Source organism: Oncorhynchus kisutch, linkage group LG13, assembly GCF_002021735.2.
Source record: "Oncorhynchus kisutch isolate 150728-3 linkage group LG13, Okis_V2, whole genome shotgun sequence".
Classification (NCBI taxonomy): domain Eukaryota; kingdom Metazoa; phylum Chordata; class Actinopteri; order Salmoniformes; family Salmonidae; genus Oncorhynchus; species Oncorhynchus kisutch.
Genome location: NC_034186.2, coordinates 2,287,075 through 2,306,879, shown reverse-complemented (window position 1 = coordinate 2,306,879; position 19,805 = coordinate 2,287,075). Strand labels below are relative to the sequence as shown.

The 19,805-nt window shown below is 44.9% G+C and overlaps 1 protein-coding gene across 5 annotated transcripts in view; it reads left to right on the top strand.

Annotated features, from left to right (window-relative positions):
• The window catches only part of LOC109883783 (tumor protein 63), a 178,195-nt gene that overhangs the window by 143,333 nt on the left and 15,057 nt on the right, over window positions 1–19,805 (top strand). For 3 of the 5 annotated variants that reach the window (XM_031838165.1, XM_031838170.1, XM_031838168.1), the window contains 6 exons: window positions 1,431–1,617; window positions 2,847–2,962; window positions 4,760–4,869; window positions 7,766–7,902; window positions 10,324–10,406; window positions 10,892–11,016. In XM_031838165.1, coding sequence (XP_031694025.1) covers window positions 1,431–1,617; window positions 2,847–2,962; window positions 4,760–4,869; window positions 7,766–7,902; window positions 10,324–10,406; window positions 10,892–11,016 — 758 coding nt within the window. The remainder of the gene's footprint in view (window positions 1–1,430; window positions 1,618–2,846; window positions 2,963–4,759; window positions 4,870–7,765; window positions 7,903–10,323; window positions 10,407–10,891; window positions 11,017–19,805) is intronic. The other 2 variants (XM_031838166.1, XM_031838169.1) reach the window with 1 other exon arrangement.

Below are 19,805 nucleotides of genomic sequence, written 5' to 3'. Positions count from 1 at the left end.
CCATAATCACAAGCCTTTCTTTAACCCTCTGTGCTCCAGGGAAAAACAGAAGGGTTACTAGGCAGCAGATGTTTTTAAAGGCACTACTAAGCCTGTTAACAGAAGGGTTACTAGGCAACATATGTTTTTAAAGGCACTGCTAAGCCTATTAACAGAAGGGTTACTAGGCAACAGATGTTTTTAAAGGCACTGCTAAGCCTGTTAACAGAAGGGTTACTAGGCAACATATGTTTTTAAAGGCACTGCTAAGCCTATTAACAGAAGGGTTACTAGGCAACATATGTTTTTAAAGGCACTGCTAAGCCTGTTAACAGAAGGGTTACTAGGCAACAGATGTTTTTAAAGGCACTGCTAAGCCTATTAACAGAAGGGTTACTAGGCAACAGATGTTTTTAAAGGCACTGCTAAGCCTGTTAACAGAAGGGTTACTAGGCAACAGGCAACAGATGTTAACTTATGTTATTGACATTTGTTTTGAAGGCTATAATCTATAATGTGTTGATTATATTTGGTTATGAGCTCACTGTTATTAATTCTAGTATATTGTATTATATTTTAACCTGTCTCTCTCCAGTACTGACCTGTGTATTTCAACCTGTCTCTCCAGTACTGACCTGTGTATTTCAACCTGTCTCTCCAGTACTGACCTGTGTATTTCAACCTGTCTCTCTCCAGTACTGACCTGTGTATTTAACCTGTCTCTCTCCAGTACTGACCTGTGTATTTCAACCTGTCTCTCCAGTACTGACCTGTGTATTTCAACCTGTCTCTCTCCAGTACTGACCTGCGTATTTCAACCTGTCTCTCTGCAGTACTGACCTGTCCTCTGTCTCTCTGCAGTACTGACCTGTGTATTTAGCCTGTCTCTCTCCAGTACTGACCTGTGTATTTCAACCTGTCTCTCTGCAGTACTGACCTGTGTATTTAACCTGTCTCTCTGCAGTACTGACCTGTGTATTTAGCCTGTCTCTCTGCAGTACTGACCTGTGTATTTCAACCTGTCTCTCTGCAGTACTGACCTGTGTATTTCAACCTGTCTCTCTGCAGTACTGACCTATGTATTTAGCCTGTCTCTCTGCAGTACTGACCTGTGTATTTCAACCAGTCTCTCTCCAGTACTGACCTGTGTATTTCAACCTGTCTCTCTGCAGTACTGACCTGTCCTCTGTCTCTCTGCAGTACTGACCTGTGTATTTAGCCTGTCTCTCTGCAGTACTGACCTGTGTATTTAACCTGTCTCTCGGCAGTACTGACCTGTCCTCTGTCTCTCTCCAGTACTGACCTGTGTGTTTCAACCTGTCTCTCTGTACTGCACCTAGCTAGACCTAACCACTCTGTCTCTCCCTCTCCAGTACTGACCTGTCCTCAGTCTCTCCAGTACTGACCTGTCCTCTGTCTCTCCAGTACTGACCTGTCCTCTGTCTCTCCAGTACTCTACAGAACTGAAGAAGCTGTACTGTCAGATCGCCAAGACGTGTCCCATCCAGATCAAGGTGCTGACCAACCCCCCGCAGGGCGCCGTCATCAGAGCCATGCCCGTTTACAAGAAGGCAGAGCACGTCACCGAGGTGGTCAAACGATGCCCCAACCACGAGCTCAGCCGCGAGTTCAACGACGGTTAGTTAGTTAGTTAGTTATATGTCTCTCTCCTAAATGAACAATAAAAGTGACACACTGTTCTCTCCTTGTTGACTTCAGTGATGGTTAGTGAGTTGATGTATGTCCCCCTCTCCTAAAGCACTACAGAAAAACTATTTATCTTATATCAATATAAACAGGGAACAGAAATAGAAACGTTTCTTAGACCTCTCAGATGCTTCCGGCACCATGACCTTATTAACTAGCCTTTACCTCTCAGATGCTTCCTGCACCATGACCTTATTAACTAGTCTGTACTATGACCTTATTAACTAGCCTTTACCTCTCAGATGCTTCCTGCACCATGACCTTATTAACTAGCCTTTACCATGACCTTATTAACTAGCCTTTACCATGACCTTATTAACTAGCCTGTACTATGACCTTATTAACTAGCCTGTACCATTACCTTATTAACTAGCCTGTACTATGACCTTATTAACTAGCCTGTACTATGACCTTATTAACTAGCCTGTACTATGACCTTATTAACTAGCCTGTACTATGACCTTATTAACTAGCCTGTACTATGACCTTATTAACTAGCCTGTACCATGACCTTATTAACTAGCCTGTACCATGACCTTATTAACTAGTCTGTACTATGACCTTATTAACTAGCCTGTACCATGACCTTATTAACTAGCCTGTACCATGACCTTATTAACTAGCCTGTACCATGACCTTATTAACTAGCCTGTACCATGACCTTATTAACTAGCCTGTACTATGACCTTATTAACTAGCCTGTACCATGACCTTATTAACTAGCCTGTACTATGACCTTATTAACTAGCCTGTACTATGACCTTATTAACTAGCCTGTACCATGACCTTATTAACTAGCCTGTACTATGACCTTATTAACTAGCCTGTACCATGACCTTATTAACTAGCCTGTACTATGACCTTATTAACTAGCCTGTACTATGACCTTATTAACTAGCCTGTACTATGACCTTATTAACTAGCCTGTACCATGACCTTATTAACTAGCCTGTACTATGACCTTATTAACTAGCCTGTACTATGACCTTATTAACTAGCCTGTACTATGACCTTATTAACTAGCCTGTACCATGACCTTATTAACTATGCCTAAACTACCATTGATAAACCATTGATAAGTTATTTATCTACTTTGATATGAACATGTAACATGTTTTGGCTGTTTGATAAGCATCTGGCATTTTGTGTTGTTTTTATAGGTCAGATAGCCCCTCCCAGTCACCTGATCCGAGTGGAGGGTAACAACCACTCCCAGTATCTGGAGGACTCCATCACGGGCCGTCAGAGTGTCTTGGTCCCATACGAGCCACCTCAGGTAAAGTCCCTCTCGTTTCCACCAGGCCACAGCTATAGAGATCCTATTAAATTACCAGAGGGGTCAATGTCATCAACCCTCAAAGCTTCCAGAATGTGATAATGGGAGCCATATTGGTCAGGGAGAAATCCAAACCCGTCTAATTGGATTGAATGATTTTATAATCCAGATGTTTTTTTATATGCAGGAAAATAAAAGTAGATCATGTGATATATCAGAAATTGTGTAATATAATTGTCGTCATATAATTATAAATACAGTTTATATGGGTTTTATACCAATTTGATATATCCTCTAAAATATATATGTAAATAGACCATAGATGTCGACATTTGAGTTTTCGTGGAAAGCTGTGATTGCTATTATTTGATACAATATCAGTACGTGTTGCTTTTACAACTTGTAAAAATCCTATCATCAACTGATGTCAGCCAATGTCTGGCTGTAGACTGACTGCATTGATGAATGCAATGTTGGCATATTGGCAGATAATTTGACAAATCAATGGAATCATCCCTCTAACACTGTCTGGCTAGCAAACATACATACAGTGCAAGAAGATCTTCAAATTCAATGTTTTACCCAATGTCTTGTCACAGCACTGACTTACCACTGACTTACCTACCAACCCCCTGGCCAAAAATGGCTGCCCTTATTTACCATCATAAGAAGATTCAGGTCCATTTAGGTTTTCTAATTCTTAATTCTTTGGCCAAAGCTCAAAGTCCTGCCTCCTGTCTGTTTCCCTTAAAACAGACTGTGTCAGAGCCCTGTCTCCTCCCTGTTAAAACAGACTGTGTCAGAGCCCTGTCTCCTCCCTGTCCCCCTTAAAACAGACTGTGTCAGAGCCCTGTCTCTTCCCTGTTAAAACAGACTGTGTCAGAGCCCTGTCTCCTCCCTGTCCCCCTTAAAACAGACTGTGTCAGAGCCCCGTCTCCTGTCTGTTAATATCTCCTCTCTGTGTGTTAATGTCTCCTCTCTGTGTGTTAATGTCTCCTCTCTGTGTGTTAATGTCTCCTCTCTGTGTGTTAATGTCTCCTCTCTGTGAGTTAATATCTCCTCTGTCTTCTCTCTGTGAGTTAATATCTCCTCTCTGTGAGTTAATATCTCCTCTGTCTTCTCTCTGTGAGTTAATATCTCCTCTCTATGTGTTAATGTCTCCTCTCAGTGTGTTAATGTCTCCTCTCTGTGTGTTAATATCTCCTCAATATCTCCTCTCTGAGTTAATATCTCCTCTGTCTTCTCTCTGTGAGTTAATATCTCCTCTCTGTGTGTTAATGTCTCCTCTCTGTGAGTTAATATCTCCTCTGTCTTCTCTCTGTGTGTTAATATCTCCTCTCTGTGTGTTAATGTCTCCTCTCTGTGAGTTAATATCTCCTCTCTGTGTGTTAATGTCTCCTCTCTGTGAGTTAATATCTCCTCTCTGTGAGTTAATATCTCCTCTCTGTGTGTTAATATCTCCTCAGTATCTCCTCTCTGTGAGTTAATGTCTCCTCTCTGTGAGTTAATATCTCCTCTCTGTGTGTTAATGTCTCCTCTCTGTGTGTTAATGTCTCCTCAATATCTCCTCTCTGTGAGTTAATATCTCCTCTCTGTGTGTTAATGTCTCCTCTCTGTGTGTTAATGTCTACTCAATATCTCCTCTCTGTGAGTTAATATCTCCTCTCTGTGTGTTAATGTCTCCTCTCTGTGAGTTAATATCTCCTCTCTGTGAGTTAATATCTCCTCTCTGTGTGTTAATGTCTCCTCTCTGTGAGTTAATATCTCCTCTCTGTGTGTTAATGTCTCCTCTTCCAGGTGGGCACAGAGTTCACCACCATCCTATATAACTTCATGTGCAACTCCAGCTGTGTGGGAGGAATGAACCGACGCCCCATACTCATCATCGTCACCCTGGAAACCAGAGAGTAAGACATTCATTCCAATACGACTTTATATTGTCCCCTCAAGGGGAGAGTCATTCAAGACAACAGAAAACAGTGTGTCTCATCAGTGTCCCAGATCTGTTTGTCCTGCCAACTTCCATGGGCATCGTCATGCCAAACAGATGACTATGCAGCACAAATCAGAGCCATATAGACTGATCTGGGGCCAGGCTAATGGTCAGAGCCATATAGACTGATCTGGGGCCAGGCTAATGGTCAGAGCCATATAGACTGATCTGGGGCCAGGCTAATGGTCAGAGCCATACAGAATATAGACTGATCTGGGGCCAGGCTAATGGTCAGAGCCATACAGAATATAGACTGATCTGGGGCCAGGCTAATGGTCAGAGCAATATAGACTGATCTGGGGCCAGGCTAATGGTCAGAGCAATATAGACTGATCTGGGGCCAGGCTAATGTTCAGAGCCATATAGACTGATCTGGGGCCAGGCTAATGGTCTGAGCCATATAGACTGATCTGGGGCCAGGCTAATGGTCAGAGCCATATAGACTGATCTGGGGCCAGACTAATGGTCAGAGCAATATAGACTGATCTGGGGCCAGGCTAATGGTCAGAGCCATATAGACTGATTTGAGGCCAGGCTAATGGTCAGAGCCATACAGAATATAGACTGATCTGGGGCCAGGCTAATGGTCAGAGCCATATAGACTGATCTGGGGCCAGGCTAATGGTCAGAGCCATATAGACTGATCTGGGGTCAGGCTAATGTTCAGAGCCATATAGACTGATCTGGGTCCAGGCTAATGGTCAGAGCCATATAGACTGATCTGGGGCCAGGCTAATGGTCAGAGCCATACAGAATATAGACTGATCTGGGGCCAGGCTAATGGTCAGAGCCATATAGACTGATCTGGGGCCAGGCTGATGGTCAGAGCCATAAAGACTGATCTGGGGCCAGGCTAATGGTCAGAGCCATATAGACTGATCTGGGGCCAGGCTAATGTTCAGAGCCATATAGACTGATCTGGGGCCAGGCTAATGGTCTGTAGAATATATACTGATCTGGGGCCAGGCTAAAGGTCTGTAGAATATATACTGATCTGGGGCCAGGCTAATGGTCAGAGCCATATAGACTGATCTGGGGCCAGGCTAATGGTCAAAGCCATATAGACTGATCTGGGGCCAGGCTAATGGTCAAAGCCATGTAGAATATAGACTGATCTGGGGCCAGGCTAATGGTCAGAGCCATATAGACTGACCTGGGGCCAGGCTAATGGTCAGAGCCATATAGACTGACCTGGGGCCAGGCTAATGGTCAGAGCCATATAGACTGATCTGGGGCCAGGCTAATGGTCAGAGCCATACAGAATATAGACTGATCTGGGGCCAGGCTAATGGTCAGAGCCATATAGACTGACCTGGGGCCAGGCTAATGGTCAGAGCCATATAGACTGATCTGGGGCCAGGCTAATGGTCAGAGCCATACAGAATATAGACTGATCTGGGGCCAGGCTAATGGTCAGAGCCATATAGACTGATCTGGGGCCAGGCTAATGGTCAGAGCCATATAGACTGATCTGGGGCCAGGCTAATGGTCAGAGCCATATAGACTGACCTGGGGCCAGGCTAATGGTCAGAGCCATATAGACTGATCTGGGGCCAGGCTAATGGTCAGAGCCATATAGACTGATCTGGGGCCAGGCTAATGGTCAGAGCCATATAGACTGATCTGGGGTCAGGCTAATGTTCAGAGCCATATAGACTGATCTGGGGCCAGGCTAATGGTCAGAGCCATATAGACTGATCTGGGGCCAGGCTAATGGTCAGAGCCATACAGAATATAGACTGATCTGGGGCCAGGCTAATGGTCAGAGCCATATAGACTGATCTGGGGCCAGGCTGATGGTCAGAGCCATAAAGACTGATCTGGGGCCAGGCTAATGGTCAGAGCCATATAGACTGATCTGGGGCCAGGCTAATGTTCAGAGCCATATAGACTGATCTGGGGCCAGGCTAATGGTCTGTAGAATATATACTGATCTGGGGCCAGGCTAAAGGTCTGTAGAATATATACTGATCTGGGGCCAGGCTAATGGTCAGAGCCATATAGACTGATCTGGGGCCAGGCTAATGGTCAAAGCCATATAGACTGATCTGGGGCCAGGCTAATGGTCAAAGCCATGTAGAATATAGACTGATCTGGGGCCAGGCTAATGGTCAGAGCCATATAGACTGACCTGGGGCCAGGCTAATGGTCAGAGCCATATAGACTGACCTGGGGCCAGGCTAATGGTCAGAGCCATATAGACTGATCTGGGGCCAGGCTAATGGTCAGAGCCATACAGAATATAGACTGATCTGGGGCCAGGCTAATGGTCAGAGCCATATAGACTGACCTGGGGCCAGGCTAATGGTCAGAGCCATATAGACTGATCTGGGGCCAGGCTAATGGTCAGAGCCATACAGAATATAGACTGATCTGGGGCCAGGCTAATGGTCAGAGCCATATAGACTGATCTGGGGCCAGGCTAATGGTCAGAGCCATATAGACTGATCTGGGGCCAGGCTAATGGTCAGAGCCATATAGACTGACCTGGGGCCAGGCTAATGGTCAGAGCCATATAGACTGATCTGGGGCCAGGCTAATGGTCAGAGCCATACAGAATATAGACTGATCTGGGGCCAGGCTAATGGTCAGAGCCATATAGACTGATCTGGGGCCAGGCTAATGGTCAGAGCCATTTAGACTGATCCGGTTGTGATACAGCCTGGAATTGAACCAATTAGGACAGTGTTCCTAATGTTTTGTAAATACATGTATTCTATAGTTTTCCACATGGCTCTGGCTCTAATTTGGGATCTTAGCCCTCCCTATAGATGGTGAATAAATGTTACTGTGTCTCTCCTACGTCGTAGAGGTCAGGTGCTGGGTCGGCGCTGCTTCGAGGCCAGGATCTGCGCGTGTCCTGGCCGGGACCGCAAGGCGGACGAGGACAGCATCCGTAAGCAGCACGTTACTGCCGGAACAAACTCCAGTGAGGGTATGAAACGCCGTAAGTAGTGCTGGGAGCTGCTGGAGGACTGACTGACTGGCTGTGATCATACTATACTCTCTCTGTTTCTCGCTCACACACCCCCTGTTCCTGCCCTGTAGTCTCCCTCCTCCTGCCCTGTAGTCTCTCTCCTCCTGCCCTGTAGTCTCTCTCCTCCTTTCCTGTAGTCTCTTTCCTCCTGCCCTGTAGTCTCTTTCCTCCTGCCCTGTAGTCTCTCTCCTCCTGTCCTGTAGTCTCTTTCCTCCTGCCCTGTAGTCTCTTTCCTCCTGCCCTGTAGTCTCTTTCCTCCTGCCCTGTAGTCTCTTTCCTCCTGCCCTGAGTCTCTTTCCTCCTGTGCTTTAGTCTCACTCCTCCTGCCCTGTCCTGTAGTCTCTCTCCTCCTGTTTCTGTAGTCTCTTTCCTCCTGTCCTGTAGGCTCTCTCCTCCTGTGGTGTAGTCTCTTTCCTCCTGTCCTGTAGTCTCCCTCCTCCTGTGTTGTAGTCTCTTCTCTCCTGCCCTGTAGTCTCTCTCCTCCTATGTTGTAGTCTCTCTCCTCCTGTGTTGTAGTCTATTCTCCTGCCCTGTGCTGTAGTCTCTCTCCTCCTGTGTTGTAGTCTATTCTCCTGCCCTGTGTTGTAGTCTCTCTCCTCCTGCCCTGTGTTGTAGTCTCTCTCCTCCTATGCTGTAGTCTATTCTCCTGCCCTGTGTTGTAGTCTCTCTCCTCCTGCCCTGTGCTGTAGTCTCTCTCCTCCTGTGTTGTAGTCTATCTCCTGCCCTGTGTTGTAGTCTCTCTCCTCCTGCCCTGTGTTGTAGTCTCTCTCCTCCTGCCCTGTCCTGTAGTCTCCCTCCTCCTGCCCTGTAGTCTCTCTCCTCCTGTGCTGTAGTCTCTCTCCTCCTGCCCTGTAGTCTCTTTCCTCCTGCCCTGTAGTCTCTCTCCTCCTGTGCTGTAGTCTCTCTCCTCCTGCCCTGTAGTCTCCCTCCTCCTGTGTTGTAGTCTCTTTCCTCCTGCCCTGTAGTCTCTTTCCTCCTGCCCTGTAGTCTCCCTCCTCCTGTGTTGTAGTCTCTCTCCTCCTGTGCTGTAGTCTCTCTCCTCCTGTGCTGTAGTCTCTCTCCTCCTGTGCTGTAGTCTCTCTCCTCCTGCCCTGTAGTCTCTCTCCTCCTGTGTTGTAGTCTCTTTCCTCCTGTGTTGTAGTCTCTCTCCTCCTGTGCTGTAGTCTCTCTCCTCCTGTGTTGTAGTCTCTTTCCTCCTGTCCTGTAGTCTCCCTCCTCCTGCCCTGTGCTTGTTTTCCATGTTATATTGCTTGCTGATGTAGAGTTCTAACCAATATTATGTCCAACTGGTGTAACCCACCCAGTTAGCAACATGTACTGACCAGGCCTCTGTCTTCCTCTCCTCCCTCTGTCCTCCTCTCCTCCCTCCTCTGTTCCCTCCGTCCTCCTCTGTTCCCTCTGTCCTGCTCCTCCCTCTGTCCTTCTGTCCTCCTCTCCCCCTCCCTCCCTCCGTCTTCCTCTCATCCCTCCGTCCTCCTCTGTTCCCTCCCTCCTCCTCTCCCCCTCCGTCTTCCTCTCCTCCCTCCGTCCTCCTCTGTTCCCTCCGTCCTCCTCCTCTCCTCCCTCTGTCCTCCTCTGTTCCCTCCGTCCTCCTCCTCTCCTCCCTCTGTCCTCCTCTGTCCTCCTCTCCCCCTCCTCCCTCCTCTGTTCCCTCCGTCCTCCTCCTCCTCTCCTCCCTCTGTCCTCCTCCGTCTTCCTCTCCCCCTCCGTCCTCCTCTGTTCCCTCCCTCCTCCCTCCGTCCTCCTCTCCTCCCTCTGTCCTCCTCCCCTCCTCCTCCTCCTCCTCTCCCTCCTCCCTCCTCTCCTCCCTCCCTCCTCTCCTCCCTCCCTCCGTCCTCCCTCTGTCCTCCTCTGTTCCCTCTGTCCTCCTCCTCTCCTCCCTCTGTCCTCCTCTCCCCCTCCTCCCTCCTCTGTTCCCTCCGTCCTCCTCCTCTCCTCCCTCTGTCCTCCTCCGTCTTCCTCTCCCCCTCCATCCTCCTCTGTTCCCTCCCTCCCTCCTCCCTCCTCTCCTCCCTCTGTCCTCCTCCTCTCCTCCCTCCGTCCTCTCCTCCTCCTCTCCTCCTCTCCTCCCTCCCTCCTCTCCTCCTCTCCCTCCTCCTCTCCTCTCTCTTCCCTCCATCCCTCCTCCTCCTCTCCCTCCTCCTCCTCTCCTCCCTCCTTCTCTCCTCCCTCCGTCCTCCTCTCCCTCCTTCTCTCCTCCCTCCCTCCTCTCCTCCTCTCCTCCCTCCTCCTCTCCTCCCCTCCCTCCCTCCTCCTCCCCCTCCTCCTCTCCCCCTCCGTCTTCCTCTCCTCCCTCCGTCCTCCTCTGTTCCCTCTGTCCTCCCCTCCTCCCTCCTCTCCTCCCTCCCTCCTCTCCTCCCCTCCCTCCTCCCTCCTCCTCCTCCTCTCCAGCCTTCCGCCAGGCCCCCCATGGAATCCAGATGTCCTCCGTCAAGAAGAGAAGATCCACCGATGAGGAAGTATTTTGTCTGCCTGTGAGTATCCAGTCTGTCCACATCATAGATAATATAATATCTTTGTCTATGGTCCTCTGTTCCTTTACCTGGGTTTTCCCCAGGGAATTAACTGACCCCATGATGATGTTAGTACAGTCTATTCTATAGAAATAGAATTACAACACCAATTAACATAGATCAGTCTTGTTGGATACATGAAGAAAGAAAACGTGTGTGTTTTAAGTCCTGTATTTCTTTTTGCGTTTTTGTAGGCCCTCATTGTAAATAAGAATTCGTTTTTAACTGACTTGCCTTGTTTTAAATAAAAGATTAATGAATTTTTTATTTAAAAAAAATAAAAACAATAATTAGGGGAGTGTTTCAAAATTAGAGTCTGACCTTCAGAATAAAGGTCCTCTGTCCATATTGGTAAAACCAACCCTGATACACTCTATTGTATACAATATATTCATCTTGTGGTATGTTCCAGCTGCTAACCAACCCCTCTCTCTCTCCCTCTGTAGATTAAAGGCCGTGAAATCTATGAGATTTTGGTAAAAATCAAAGAGTCTCTGGAACTCATGCAGTTTCTGCCTCAGCACACTGTAGAGTCATACAGGCAGCAGCAGCAGAACCTCCTGCAGAAACAGTGAGTACTACTCTCTGACAGACAGATACATACTGGAGTCCACTAGCACCTATCAGTGCTGCTCTTCTCTCCTGAACCAAACTGAGGTAAAAGCTCTATCTCAATTTGATGATTCCTTACATCCTCTCTCCTCAACCGCATTGGAGGAGAAGGTCTCCAAGGTCTCTCCTCAACCGCGTTGGAGGAGAAGGTCTCCAAGGTCTCTCCTCAACCACGTTGGAGGAGAAGGTCTCTCCTCAACCGCGTTGGAGGAGAAGGTCTCCAAGGTCTCTCCTCAACCGCGTTGGAGGAGAAGGTCTCCAAGGTCTCTCCTCAACCGCGTTGGAGGAGAAGGTCTCCAAGGTCTCTCCTCAACCGCGTTGGAGGAGAAGGTCTCCAAGGTCTCTCCTCAACCACGTTGGAGGAGAAGGTCTCCAAGGTCTCTCCTCAACCGCGTTGGAGGAGAAGGTCTCCAAGGTCTCTCCTCAACCGCGTTGGAGGAGAAGGTCTCCAAGGTCTCTCCTCAACCACGTTGGAGGAGAAGGTCTCCAAGGTCTCTCCTCAACCACGTTGGAGGAGAAGGTCTCCAAGGTCTCTCCTCTTCTTCTCCAATTTTTATTTTGAGAAGGAGACAGGATGCAAGGAATCAAGGAAAGATGAATTGAGAAAGAGCCCTAGGCCCACATGGTTCCAGACAGGCCTGCAGCCTGTAAGGCCCACCCTCCTTAGCTTCATAGTGTGGTTCCTTGTTTTTGTCTCTACACTTTTTCTGCACGCTTCACACTTGACATTTTAACTTAACTACTTGACTTGTTCTTTGGAGATTGTTTTGTATTTAAATAAGGACTGTACTGTAGCACGCAAAGAAAGCTGACAGTGGAGATTGTCCATGTGAGAAGTTGTTTTGGATGTTGTGTTTGTGTGTGGGGGAGGGGTGGGGGGTGATTCAACACGACATTGGCTGAGCATGATCGCTTGTTTGGTTGCATGTTATTGAAAAGTGATGGTTGTGTTACATTTGGTAACTGGTGATGAACCCGTCAAGTATAATGATGCCTGAGTTTTTGGCCCAGTTGAACACAACGATAATCATATCATCTTGAAAGAGGAGTATTTTGGCCGTGACAAAAGCTGTTGAGATCTGGATCGCATTTTCATCAGAGATGTCTGCTTGCGCACCTCAGAGGGTGAACCTAGTTTCGTGGTGTACTTGGTTGTACTTACCCTGTAATTAGGTCATATTATGTCCGATTGACAGATAATAAATATAGAGACTGATGGAAACACCTTTAGGTGCTCTGCCAAGTTTCCACAACAGCCATTTCCAAATTCCAAAATCAGTCCCAGTCATTGGCTTGAGTTTATTCATACTTTAAAAGAAACAAACTATGCCCTCCCTCGGCCCATTCAGCTAAAGCTGGGGAGAGAAAGGCAATTATCTGCAAATTATAGTTTTAAATAACCTTTCTGCTTTCATGCACTATGATAATTATTGCTTATGCTACTGTTTCTCATTTAGAAAACGTGCAGATTACATTTGGTTTTGAAAAGCCATTTTTAGTTTTAGTCCACTTGGGTTCTGTCACACTGCCCTCTGCCCCCCCCCCCCCCCCCCATTGTGGCTGGATGTGGCAGTGCAGCAGGTCATGACAGGGAACTGGAGGGAGCTTTAGGTCAGAGCAGGGCCCATTGGTTTTTAACATGCTGCAATATTTCCTCTTAAGGGTTTTTCTTTCGTATCAACAGAACAGTATTATCTAGACCTGGGGTGTCAAACATACAGGGGGGACGAACTCAGTATACTTTAAAATGACTTAAACCAAATAGAAACTGTGTAGTGATGAAAGCCGACCTACATTTGCACCGTTCCTTGACGTTGTGCAGCTCTCTAATAGGTCACAGAAATTAAAGCTAGACAAGTCACGGGGTATCGTAAAAAATAGTCCTCTGTCCAAAATCAACAGATAGAGGACTATATGTTTTACCAAATGTTGACGCTGAGGAACTATAAAATGTTTTACAGTACGGTACCCCTCATGACCTCATTGAAGACGAATATGGTCTGGGGGGGGGGGGGGGATTAGTTTGACACGCCTGATCTAGACTATTACACTATTTGATGATACTTTAAACATTTACAATCGCAACCAAATTGTGTACCACTGACATTCCTGCTGTTCGTCAGTATGGACCCTGGGGAAATAGCTGGAGCCGGCTATTCTCTTACTAGATACCCGTCTTCTCAGCATGCTGCTTTGTTGTTTAAAATTCATCTCCATGACCTTTCACCTGTATTCTTGCTAACCCTAGAAGGGTTCATTCATGACGGAATAAAACCTACTGCCGAACCTTCCAGACATGGCCTTCTTTTTCTTTGTTTCCTCTCTCTCTTCTTCTCTCGGACAAATCAAGAGTCTCCCGATATTCTACAGATTCAATCAACTGTTGCTGTTCAACAGTCTTAGCCTTCTGGACAATAATATCAACCTACCCCACCCTATACTACCCTACTCTATACTACCCTACTCTATACTACACTATACTACCCTACTCTATACTACACCACTCTACACTACCCTACTCTACACTACCCTACTCTATACTACCCTACTCTATACTACACTATACTACCCTACTCTATACTACACCACTCTACACTACCCTACTCTACACTACCCTACTCTACACTACCCTACTCTATACTACACTATACTACCCTACTCTATACTACACCACTCTACACTACCCTACTCTACACTACCCTACTCTATACTACACTATACTACCCTACTCTATACTACACCACTCTACACTACCCTACTCTACACTACCCTACTCTACACTACCCTACTCTACACTACCCTACTCTATACTACCCTACTCTATACTACACTACCCTATACTACCCTATACTACACTACCCTACTCTATACTACCCTACTCTATACTACACTACCCTATACTACCCTATACTACACTACCCTACTCTATACTACCCTACTCTACCCTATACTACCCTACTCTACACTACCCTACTCTACACTACCCTACCCTATACTACCCTACTCTATACTACCCTACACTACCCTACTCTACACTACCCTACCCTATACTACCCTACTCTATACTACCCTACACTACCCTACTCTACACTACCCTATACTACCCTACTCTACCCTACCCTATACTACCCTACTCTATACTACGCTACCCTATACTACCCTACTCTACACTACCCTACTCTACACTACCCTACCATATACTACCCTACTCTATACTACCCTACCCTACCCTACTCTACTCTATACTACACTACCCTACTCTACACTACACTACCCTATACTACACTATACTACCCTACTCTATACTACCCTACTCTATACTACCCTACTCTATACTACCCTACTCCACACTACCCTACTCTACACTACCCTATACTACACTACTCTACACTACCCTACTCTACCCTACTCTATACTACACTACACTACCCTATTTTACACTACCCTACTCTATACTACACCACCCTACACTACCCTACTCTATACTACACTACCCTATACTACCCTATACTACACCACCCTATACTACACCACCCTACACTACCCTACTCTATACTACCCTACTCTATACTACACTACCCTACTCTATACTACCCTACCCTATACTACCCTACCCTACCCTATACTACCCTACCCTACCCTATACTACCCTACCCTACTCTATACTACACTACACTACCCTATACTACCCTACACTACCCTATACTACCCTACACTACCCTATACTACACCACCCTACACTACCCTACTCTATACCACACTACCCTATACTACTCTATACTACACTACTCTATACTACCCTATACTACACCACCCTACACTACCCTACTCTATACTACACTACCCTATACTACCCTATACTACACCACCCTATACTACACCACCCTACACTACCCTACTTTATACTACACTACCCTATACTACCCTATACTACACCACCCTACACTACCCTACTCTATACTACACTACCCTATACTACCCTATACTACACCACCCTACACTACCCTACTCTATACTACACTACCCTATACTACCCTATACTACACCACCCTATACTACACCACCCTACACTACCCTACTCTATACTACACTACCCTATACTACTCTATACTACACTACCCTATACTACCCTACTCTATACTACACTACCCTATACTACACTACCCTATACTACCCTATACTACACCACTCTACACTACCCTACTCTACACTACCCTACTCTATACTACACTACCCTATACTACACCACCCTATACTACACCACCCTATACTACACCACTCTACACTACCCTACTCTACACTACCCTACTCTATACTACACTACCCTATACTACACTACCCTATACTATCCTATACTATACTACCCTATACTATCCTATACTACACTACCCTATACGATCCTATACTACACTACCCTATACTACACTACCCTATACTATCCTATACCTCCTATACTACTCTACACTACCCTACACTACCCTATACTACTCTATACTACCCTATACTACTCTATACTACACTATCCTACCCTATACTACTCTATACTACACTACCCTACTCTATACTACCCTATACTACCCTACTCTATACTACACTACCCTATACTACCCTATACTACACCACCCTATACTACACCACTCTACACTACCCTACTCTATACTACACTACCCTATACTACCCTATACTACACCACCCTATACTATCCTATACTACACCACTCTACACTACCCTACTCTATACTACCCTACTCTATACTACACTACCCTATAGTACCCTATACTATACCACCATACACTATACTACACCACCCTACACTACCCTACTCTATACTACCCTACTCTATACTACACTACCCTATACTACCCTATACTACACCACCCTATACTATCCTATACTACACCACTCTACACTACCCTACTCTATACTACCCTACTCTATACTACACTACCCTATACTACCCTATACTACACCACCCTATACTATCCTATACTACACCACTCTACACTACCCTACTCTATACTACCCTACTCTATACTACACTACCCTATAGTACCCTATACTATACCACCATACACTATACTACACCACCCTATACTACACTATACTATACTACCCTATTTTTTTATTTTAATTTTACCTTTATTTAACCAGGCAAGTCAGTTAAGAACACATTCTTATTTTCAATGACGGCCTGGGAACATTGGATTAACTGCCTGTTCAGGGGCAGAACGACAGATTTGTACCTTGTCAGCTCGGGGGTTTGAACTCGCAACCTTCCGGTTACTAGTCCAATGCTCTAACCACTAGGCTACGCTGCCGCCCTATACTATACTACCCTATACTACCCTACCCTATACTATCCTATACTACCCTACCCTATACTATCCTATACTACACTACCCTATACTATACTACACTAGCCTATACTATCCTACCCTATACTACACTACCCTATACTACACTACCCTACACTATACTATCCTATACTACACTATACTGCCCTATACTACACTACCCTATACTATCCTACACTACCCTATACTACACTACACCACCCTATACTACACTACCCTAAACTATACTACACTACACCACCCCATACTATACCAACCCTATACTATACTACACTACCCAGTGTAGCCTATACTATACTATGCTACCCTATACTACACTACCCTATACTATACTACACTGCCCTATACTATACTACCTTATACTGCACTACCCTATATTATACTACCCTATACCTCACAACCCTATCTATACTACCCTATACTATGCTACCCTATACTATACTACCCTATACTATACTACCCTATACTATACTACGCTACCCTATACTACACTACCCTATACTATACTACACTGCCCTGCACTGCACTACCCCATACTATACTACCCTATACTATACTACCCTATGCTACCCTATACTATCCTACCCTATGCTACCCTATACTATACCACCCTATACTATACTATGCTACCCTATACTATACTACCCTATACTATGCTACCCTATACTACCCTATACTATCCTATACTATACTACCCTATGCTACCCTATACTATACTACCCTATACTATACTATGCTACCCTATACTATCCTATACTATACTATGCTACCCTATACTATACTACCCTATACTATGCTACCCTATACTATACTACCCTATACTATACTACCCTATACTACCCTATACTATGCTACCCTATACTATAAGCCTAAATAAGTTCAGGAGTAAAAATGTGTTTAACAAGTCTCATAACTTGCATGGACTCACTCTGTGTGCAATTGTAGTTTTGATCATGATTTTTTAAATGACTACCTGATCTTTGTACCCCACACATACAATTATTTGTAAGGTCCCTCAGTCGAGCAGTGCATTTCAAACACAGATTCAACCACAAAGACCAGGGATGTGTTCCAATACCTCGCAAAGAAGGGCACCTATTGCATCAATGCACTAAAGTAATACTGCCCCAAAAAATACTTAAGCAATTCAGTTTTTTGTCCTGAATACAAAGTGTTATGTTTGGGGCAAATCCAATACATTACTAAGTACCACTCTCCATATTTCCAAGTATAGTGGTGGCTGCATCATGTTATGATTATGCTTGTAATCGTTAAGGACTGGGGAGTTTTTCAGGATAAAAAAACAAACGTAATGGATCTAAACTCAGGCAAAATCCTAGAGGAAAATCTGGTTCAGTCTGCTTTCCATCAGACACCAACTCAACTGTCTGCAGGACTATAACCTAAAACACAAGGCCAAATCTACACTGGAGTTGCTTACCAAGAAAATAGTGAATGTTCCTGAGTGCCTGAGTTACAGTTTGGACTTAAATCTGCTTGAAAATCTATAGCAAGACCTGAAAATGGTTTTCTATAAATGATCAACAACCAATTTGACAGAGCTTGAAGAATTCTGAAAATAATAAAATGGGCAAATGTTACAAAAGTGGATCAAATCAAGTGGTGTGAATACTTCCTGTATTGCTATTCTACATTCTCTGGGGTGTTGTTTTTTATATTGCAAAAAAAAAAAATCACTAGGCTAAATGTTGCTTCCCACTAGACAATTTGCGTCACGGGTTTCATATTCCTACATTGTCCCGAAATTCGTAGGAAGTTTCAGGACATCTTGAGAATATCGGATTCACATCCTGTTATGGGAAGCGTTTTATGAACTCGGTATACAGGCATCCTAGCTAAGGATGCTGGGTACTGATCATTAGCTTGTAGCTTGTCACTTATTTACGATAGTTTGACAACTTGCTGCTTCATTTAAACCTGTTCTTTATGATAAAATAAACTTCTAGCTTGCTTGCTTATGGAATGAGCATTGCATTTAGTGTTGCACTAACCGGTTGGTTAGCTTCTCTTTCATTTCATATGAAGTGACAGTCTCAGGCTTAGCTAGCTAGCTAATGTTTTTGTGTTCATGATCAAATTTGATCAGAAATGCAAAAACGTAGAAATTAATGACATATTTATTACATTTATAAAGATTTATTCTGACTTTGAGGGCGACTTAGTAGTGACTGTTGTTGCTAAGTAACATGCTAAGATTCATGGGAAGAAGTTGCCGCCAAGGGCGGCTAGTCCCGCATAGGATGCCCACGCGAAAAATAGGTTTTCTGAAGGGTGCAGTGGTGCCCTCTATGAATTGACAATTAGCGTTTGAGATTGACTCGTTCCTGTCTTCTACTTCAAACAGTGCTATTTCTTCCTTCTTTCTCTTCTCTGGTTCCTGTCTGCAGTCTGCTTAAGGCCCGGCTACGTCCCGAGCTTCTTGTGAAACTATCACATTCTCCAAGCAGAGTTAAATAAACCGATATTCATGTATCATAAACAATATATTATGACTTTAGTCTGGCTGGCTACTATCACAATACTCTGAATGCCAGCCATGGTCTACTGATAAGGTGTTGTCACGTTCTAATCTCAAATCATAAATTAATGTGTTTTTTGCATGCCAGATTTGATTTGATAAAAGTTTGCTTAATTTGTAGCTAATGTGTGGCAACACCACTTTCAAACAGCAGAGGGAGGTAGAGTTCTATTTAATTTTAGCCCATTAGTTTCATTTTCAGAGATCATGCTATGCTGCACATACAGCGCATAATTTTCAAAGCTCCATTCGTGACTTTTATTTTTTTAGGGTTGTGTTTTGCTGATGGTAAAATGTGACCAAACGGCTCGATTCAGTCTTATTTAGCTCAATTTGAAAAATTGATTTTTTTAAAATAAATTGGATAAAAGTAGAGACTCCGAGCTGGAAAATGGTATATAATTCACTACAGTTGAGGAACAATGGGAAAGTAATTCTGCTTTGAAAGTTGATAAACGTATAACCCCACTTTTGAGAAAATGGCCCTTGAATATTTTGGTACCTACAAGATAGGTGTTCTTTGTCTACACCCATTCAGCATCGTTCACACCCTCTTAAGCTTTATCCCCACCCATCTCTTTAAGGATTCACACATGAGGCCATGTGCTAAACAGAGTGAGTACGCTAGTGTACTAAGCAACCAAAGATTTCAAGACTAAAGGCTGGTTTATACTACGGGTATGTAAATTTAATCTGTAGTGCCAGAGTGTGCTCTCGGGGTTTGTAAACTCAGAGCATTGTCAGATTGGCCGTTCGTAAATTTGATCTGTAGTGCCAGAGTGTGCTCTCGGCGTTTGTAAACTCAGAGCATTGTCAGATTGGCCATTCGTAAATTCAGAGCGTTTCGCTTTCATA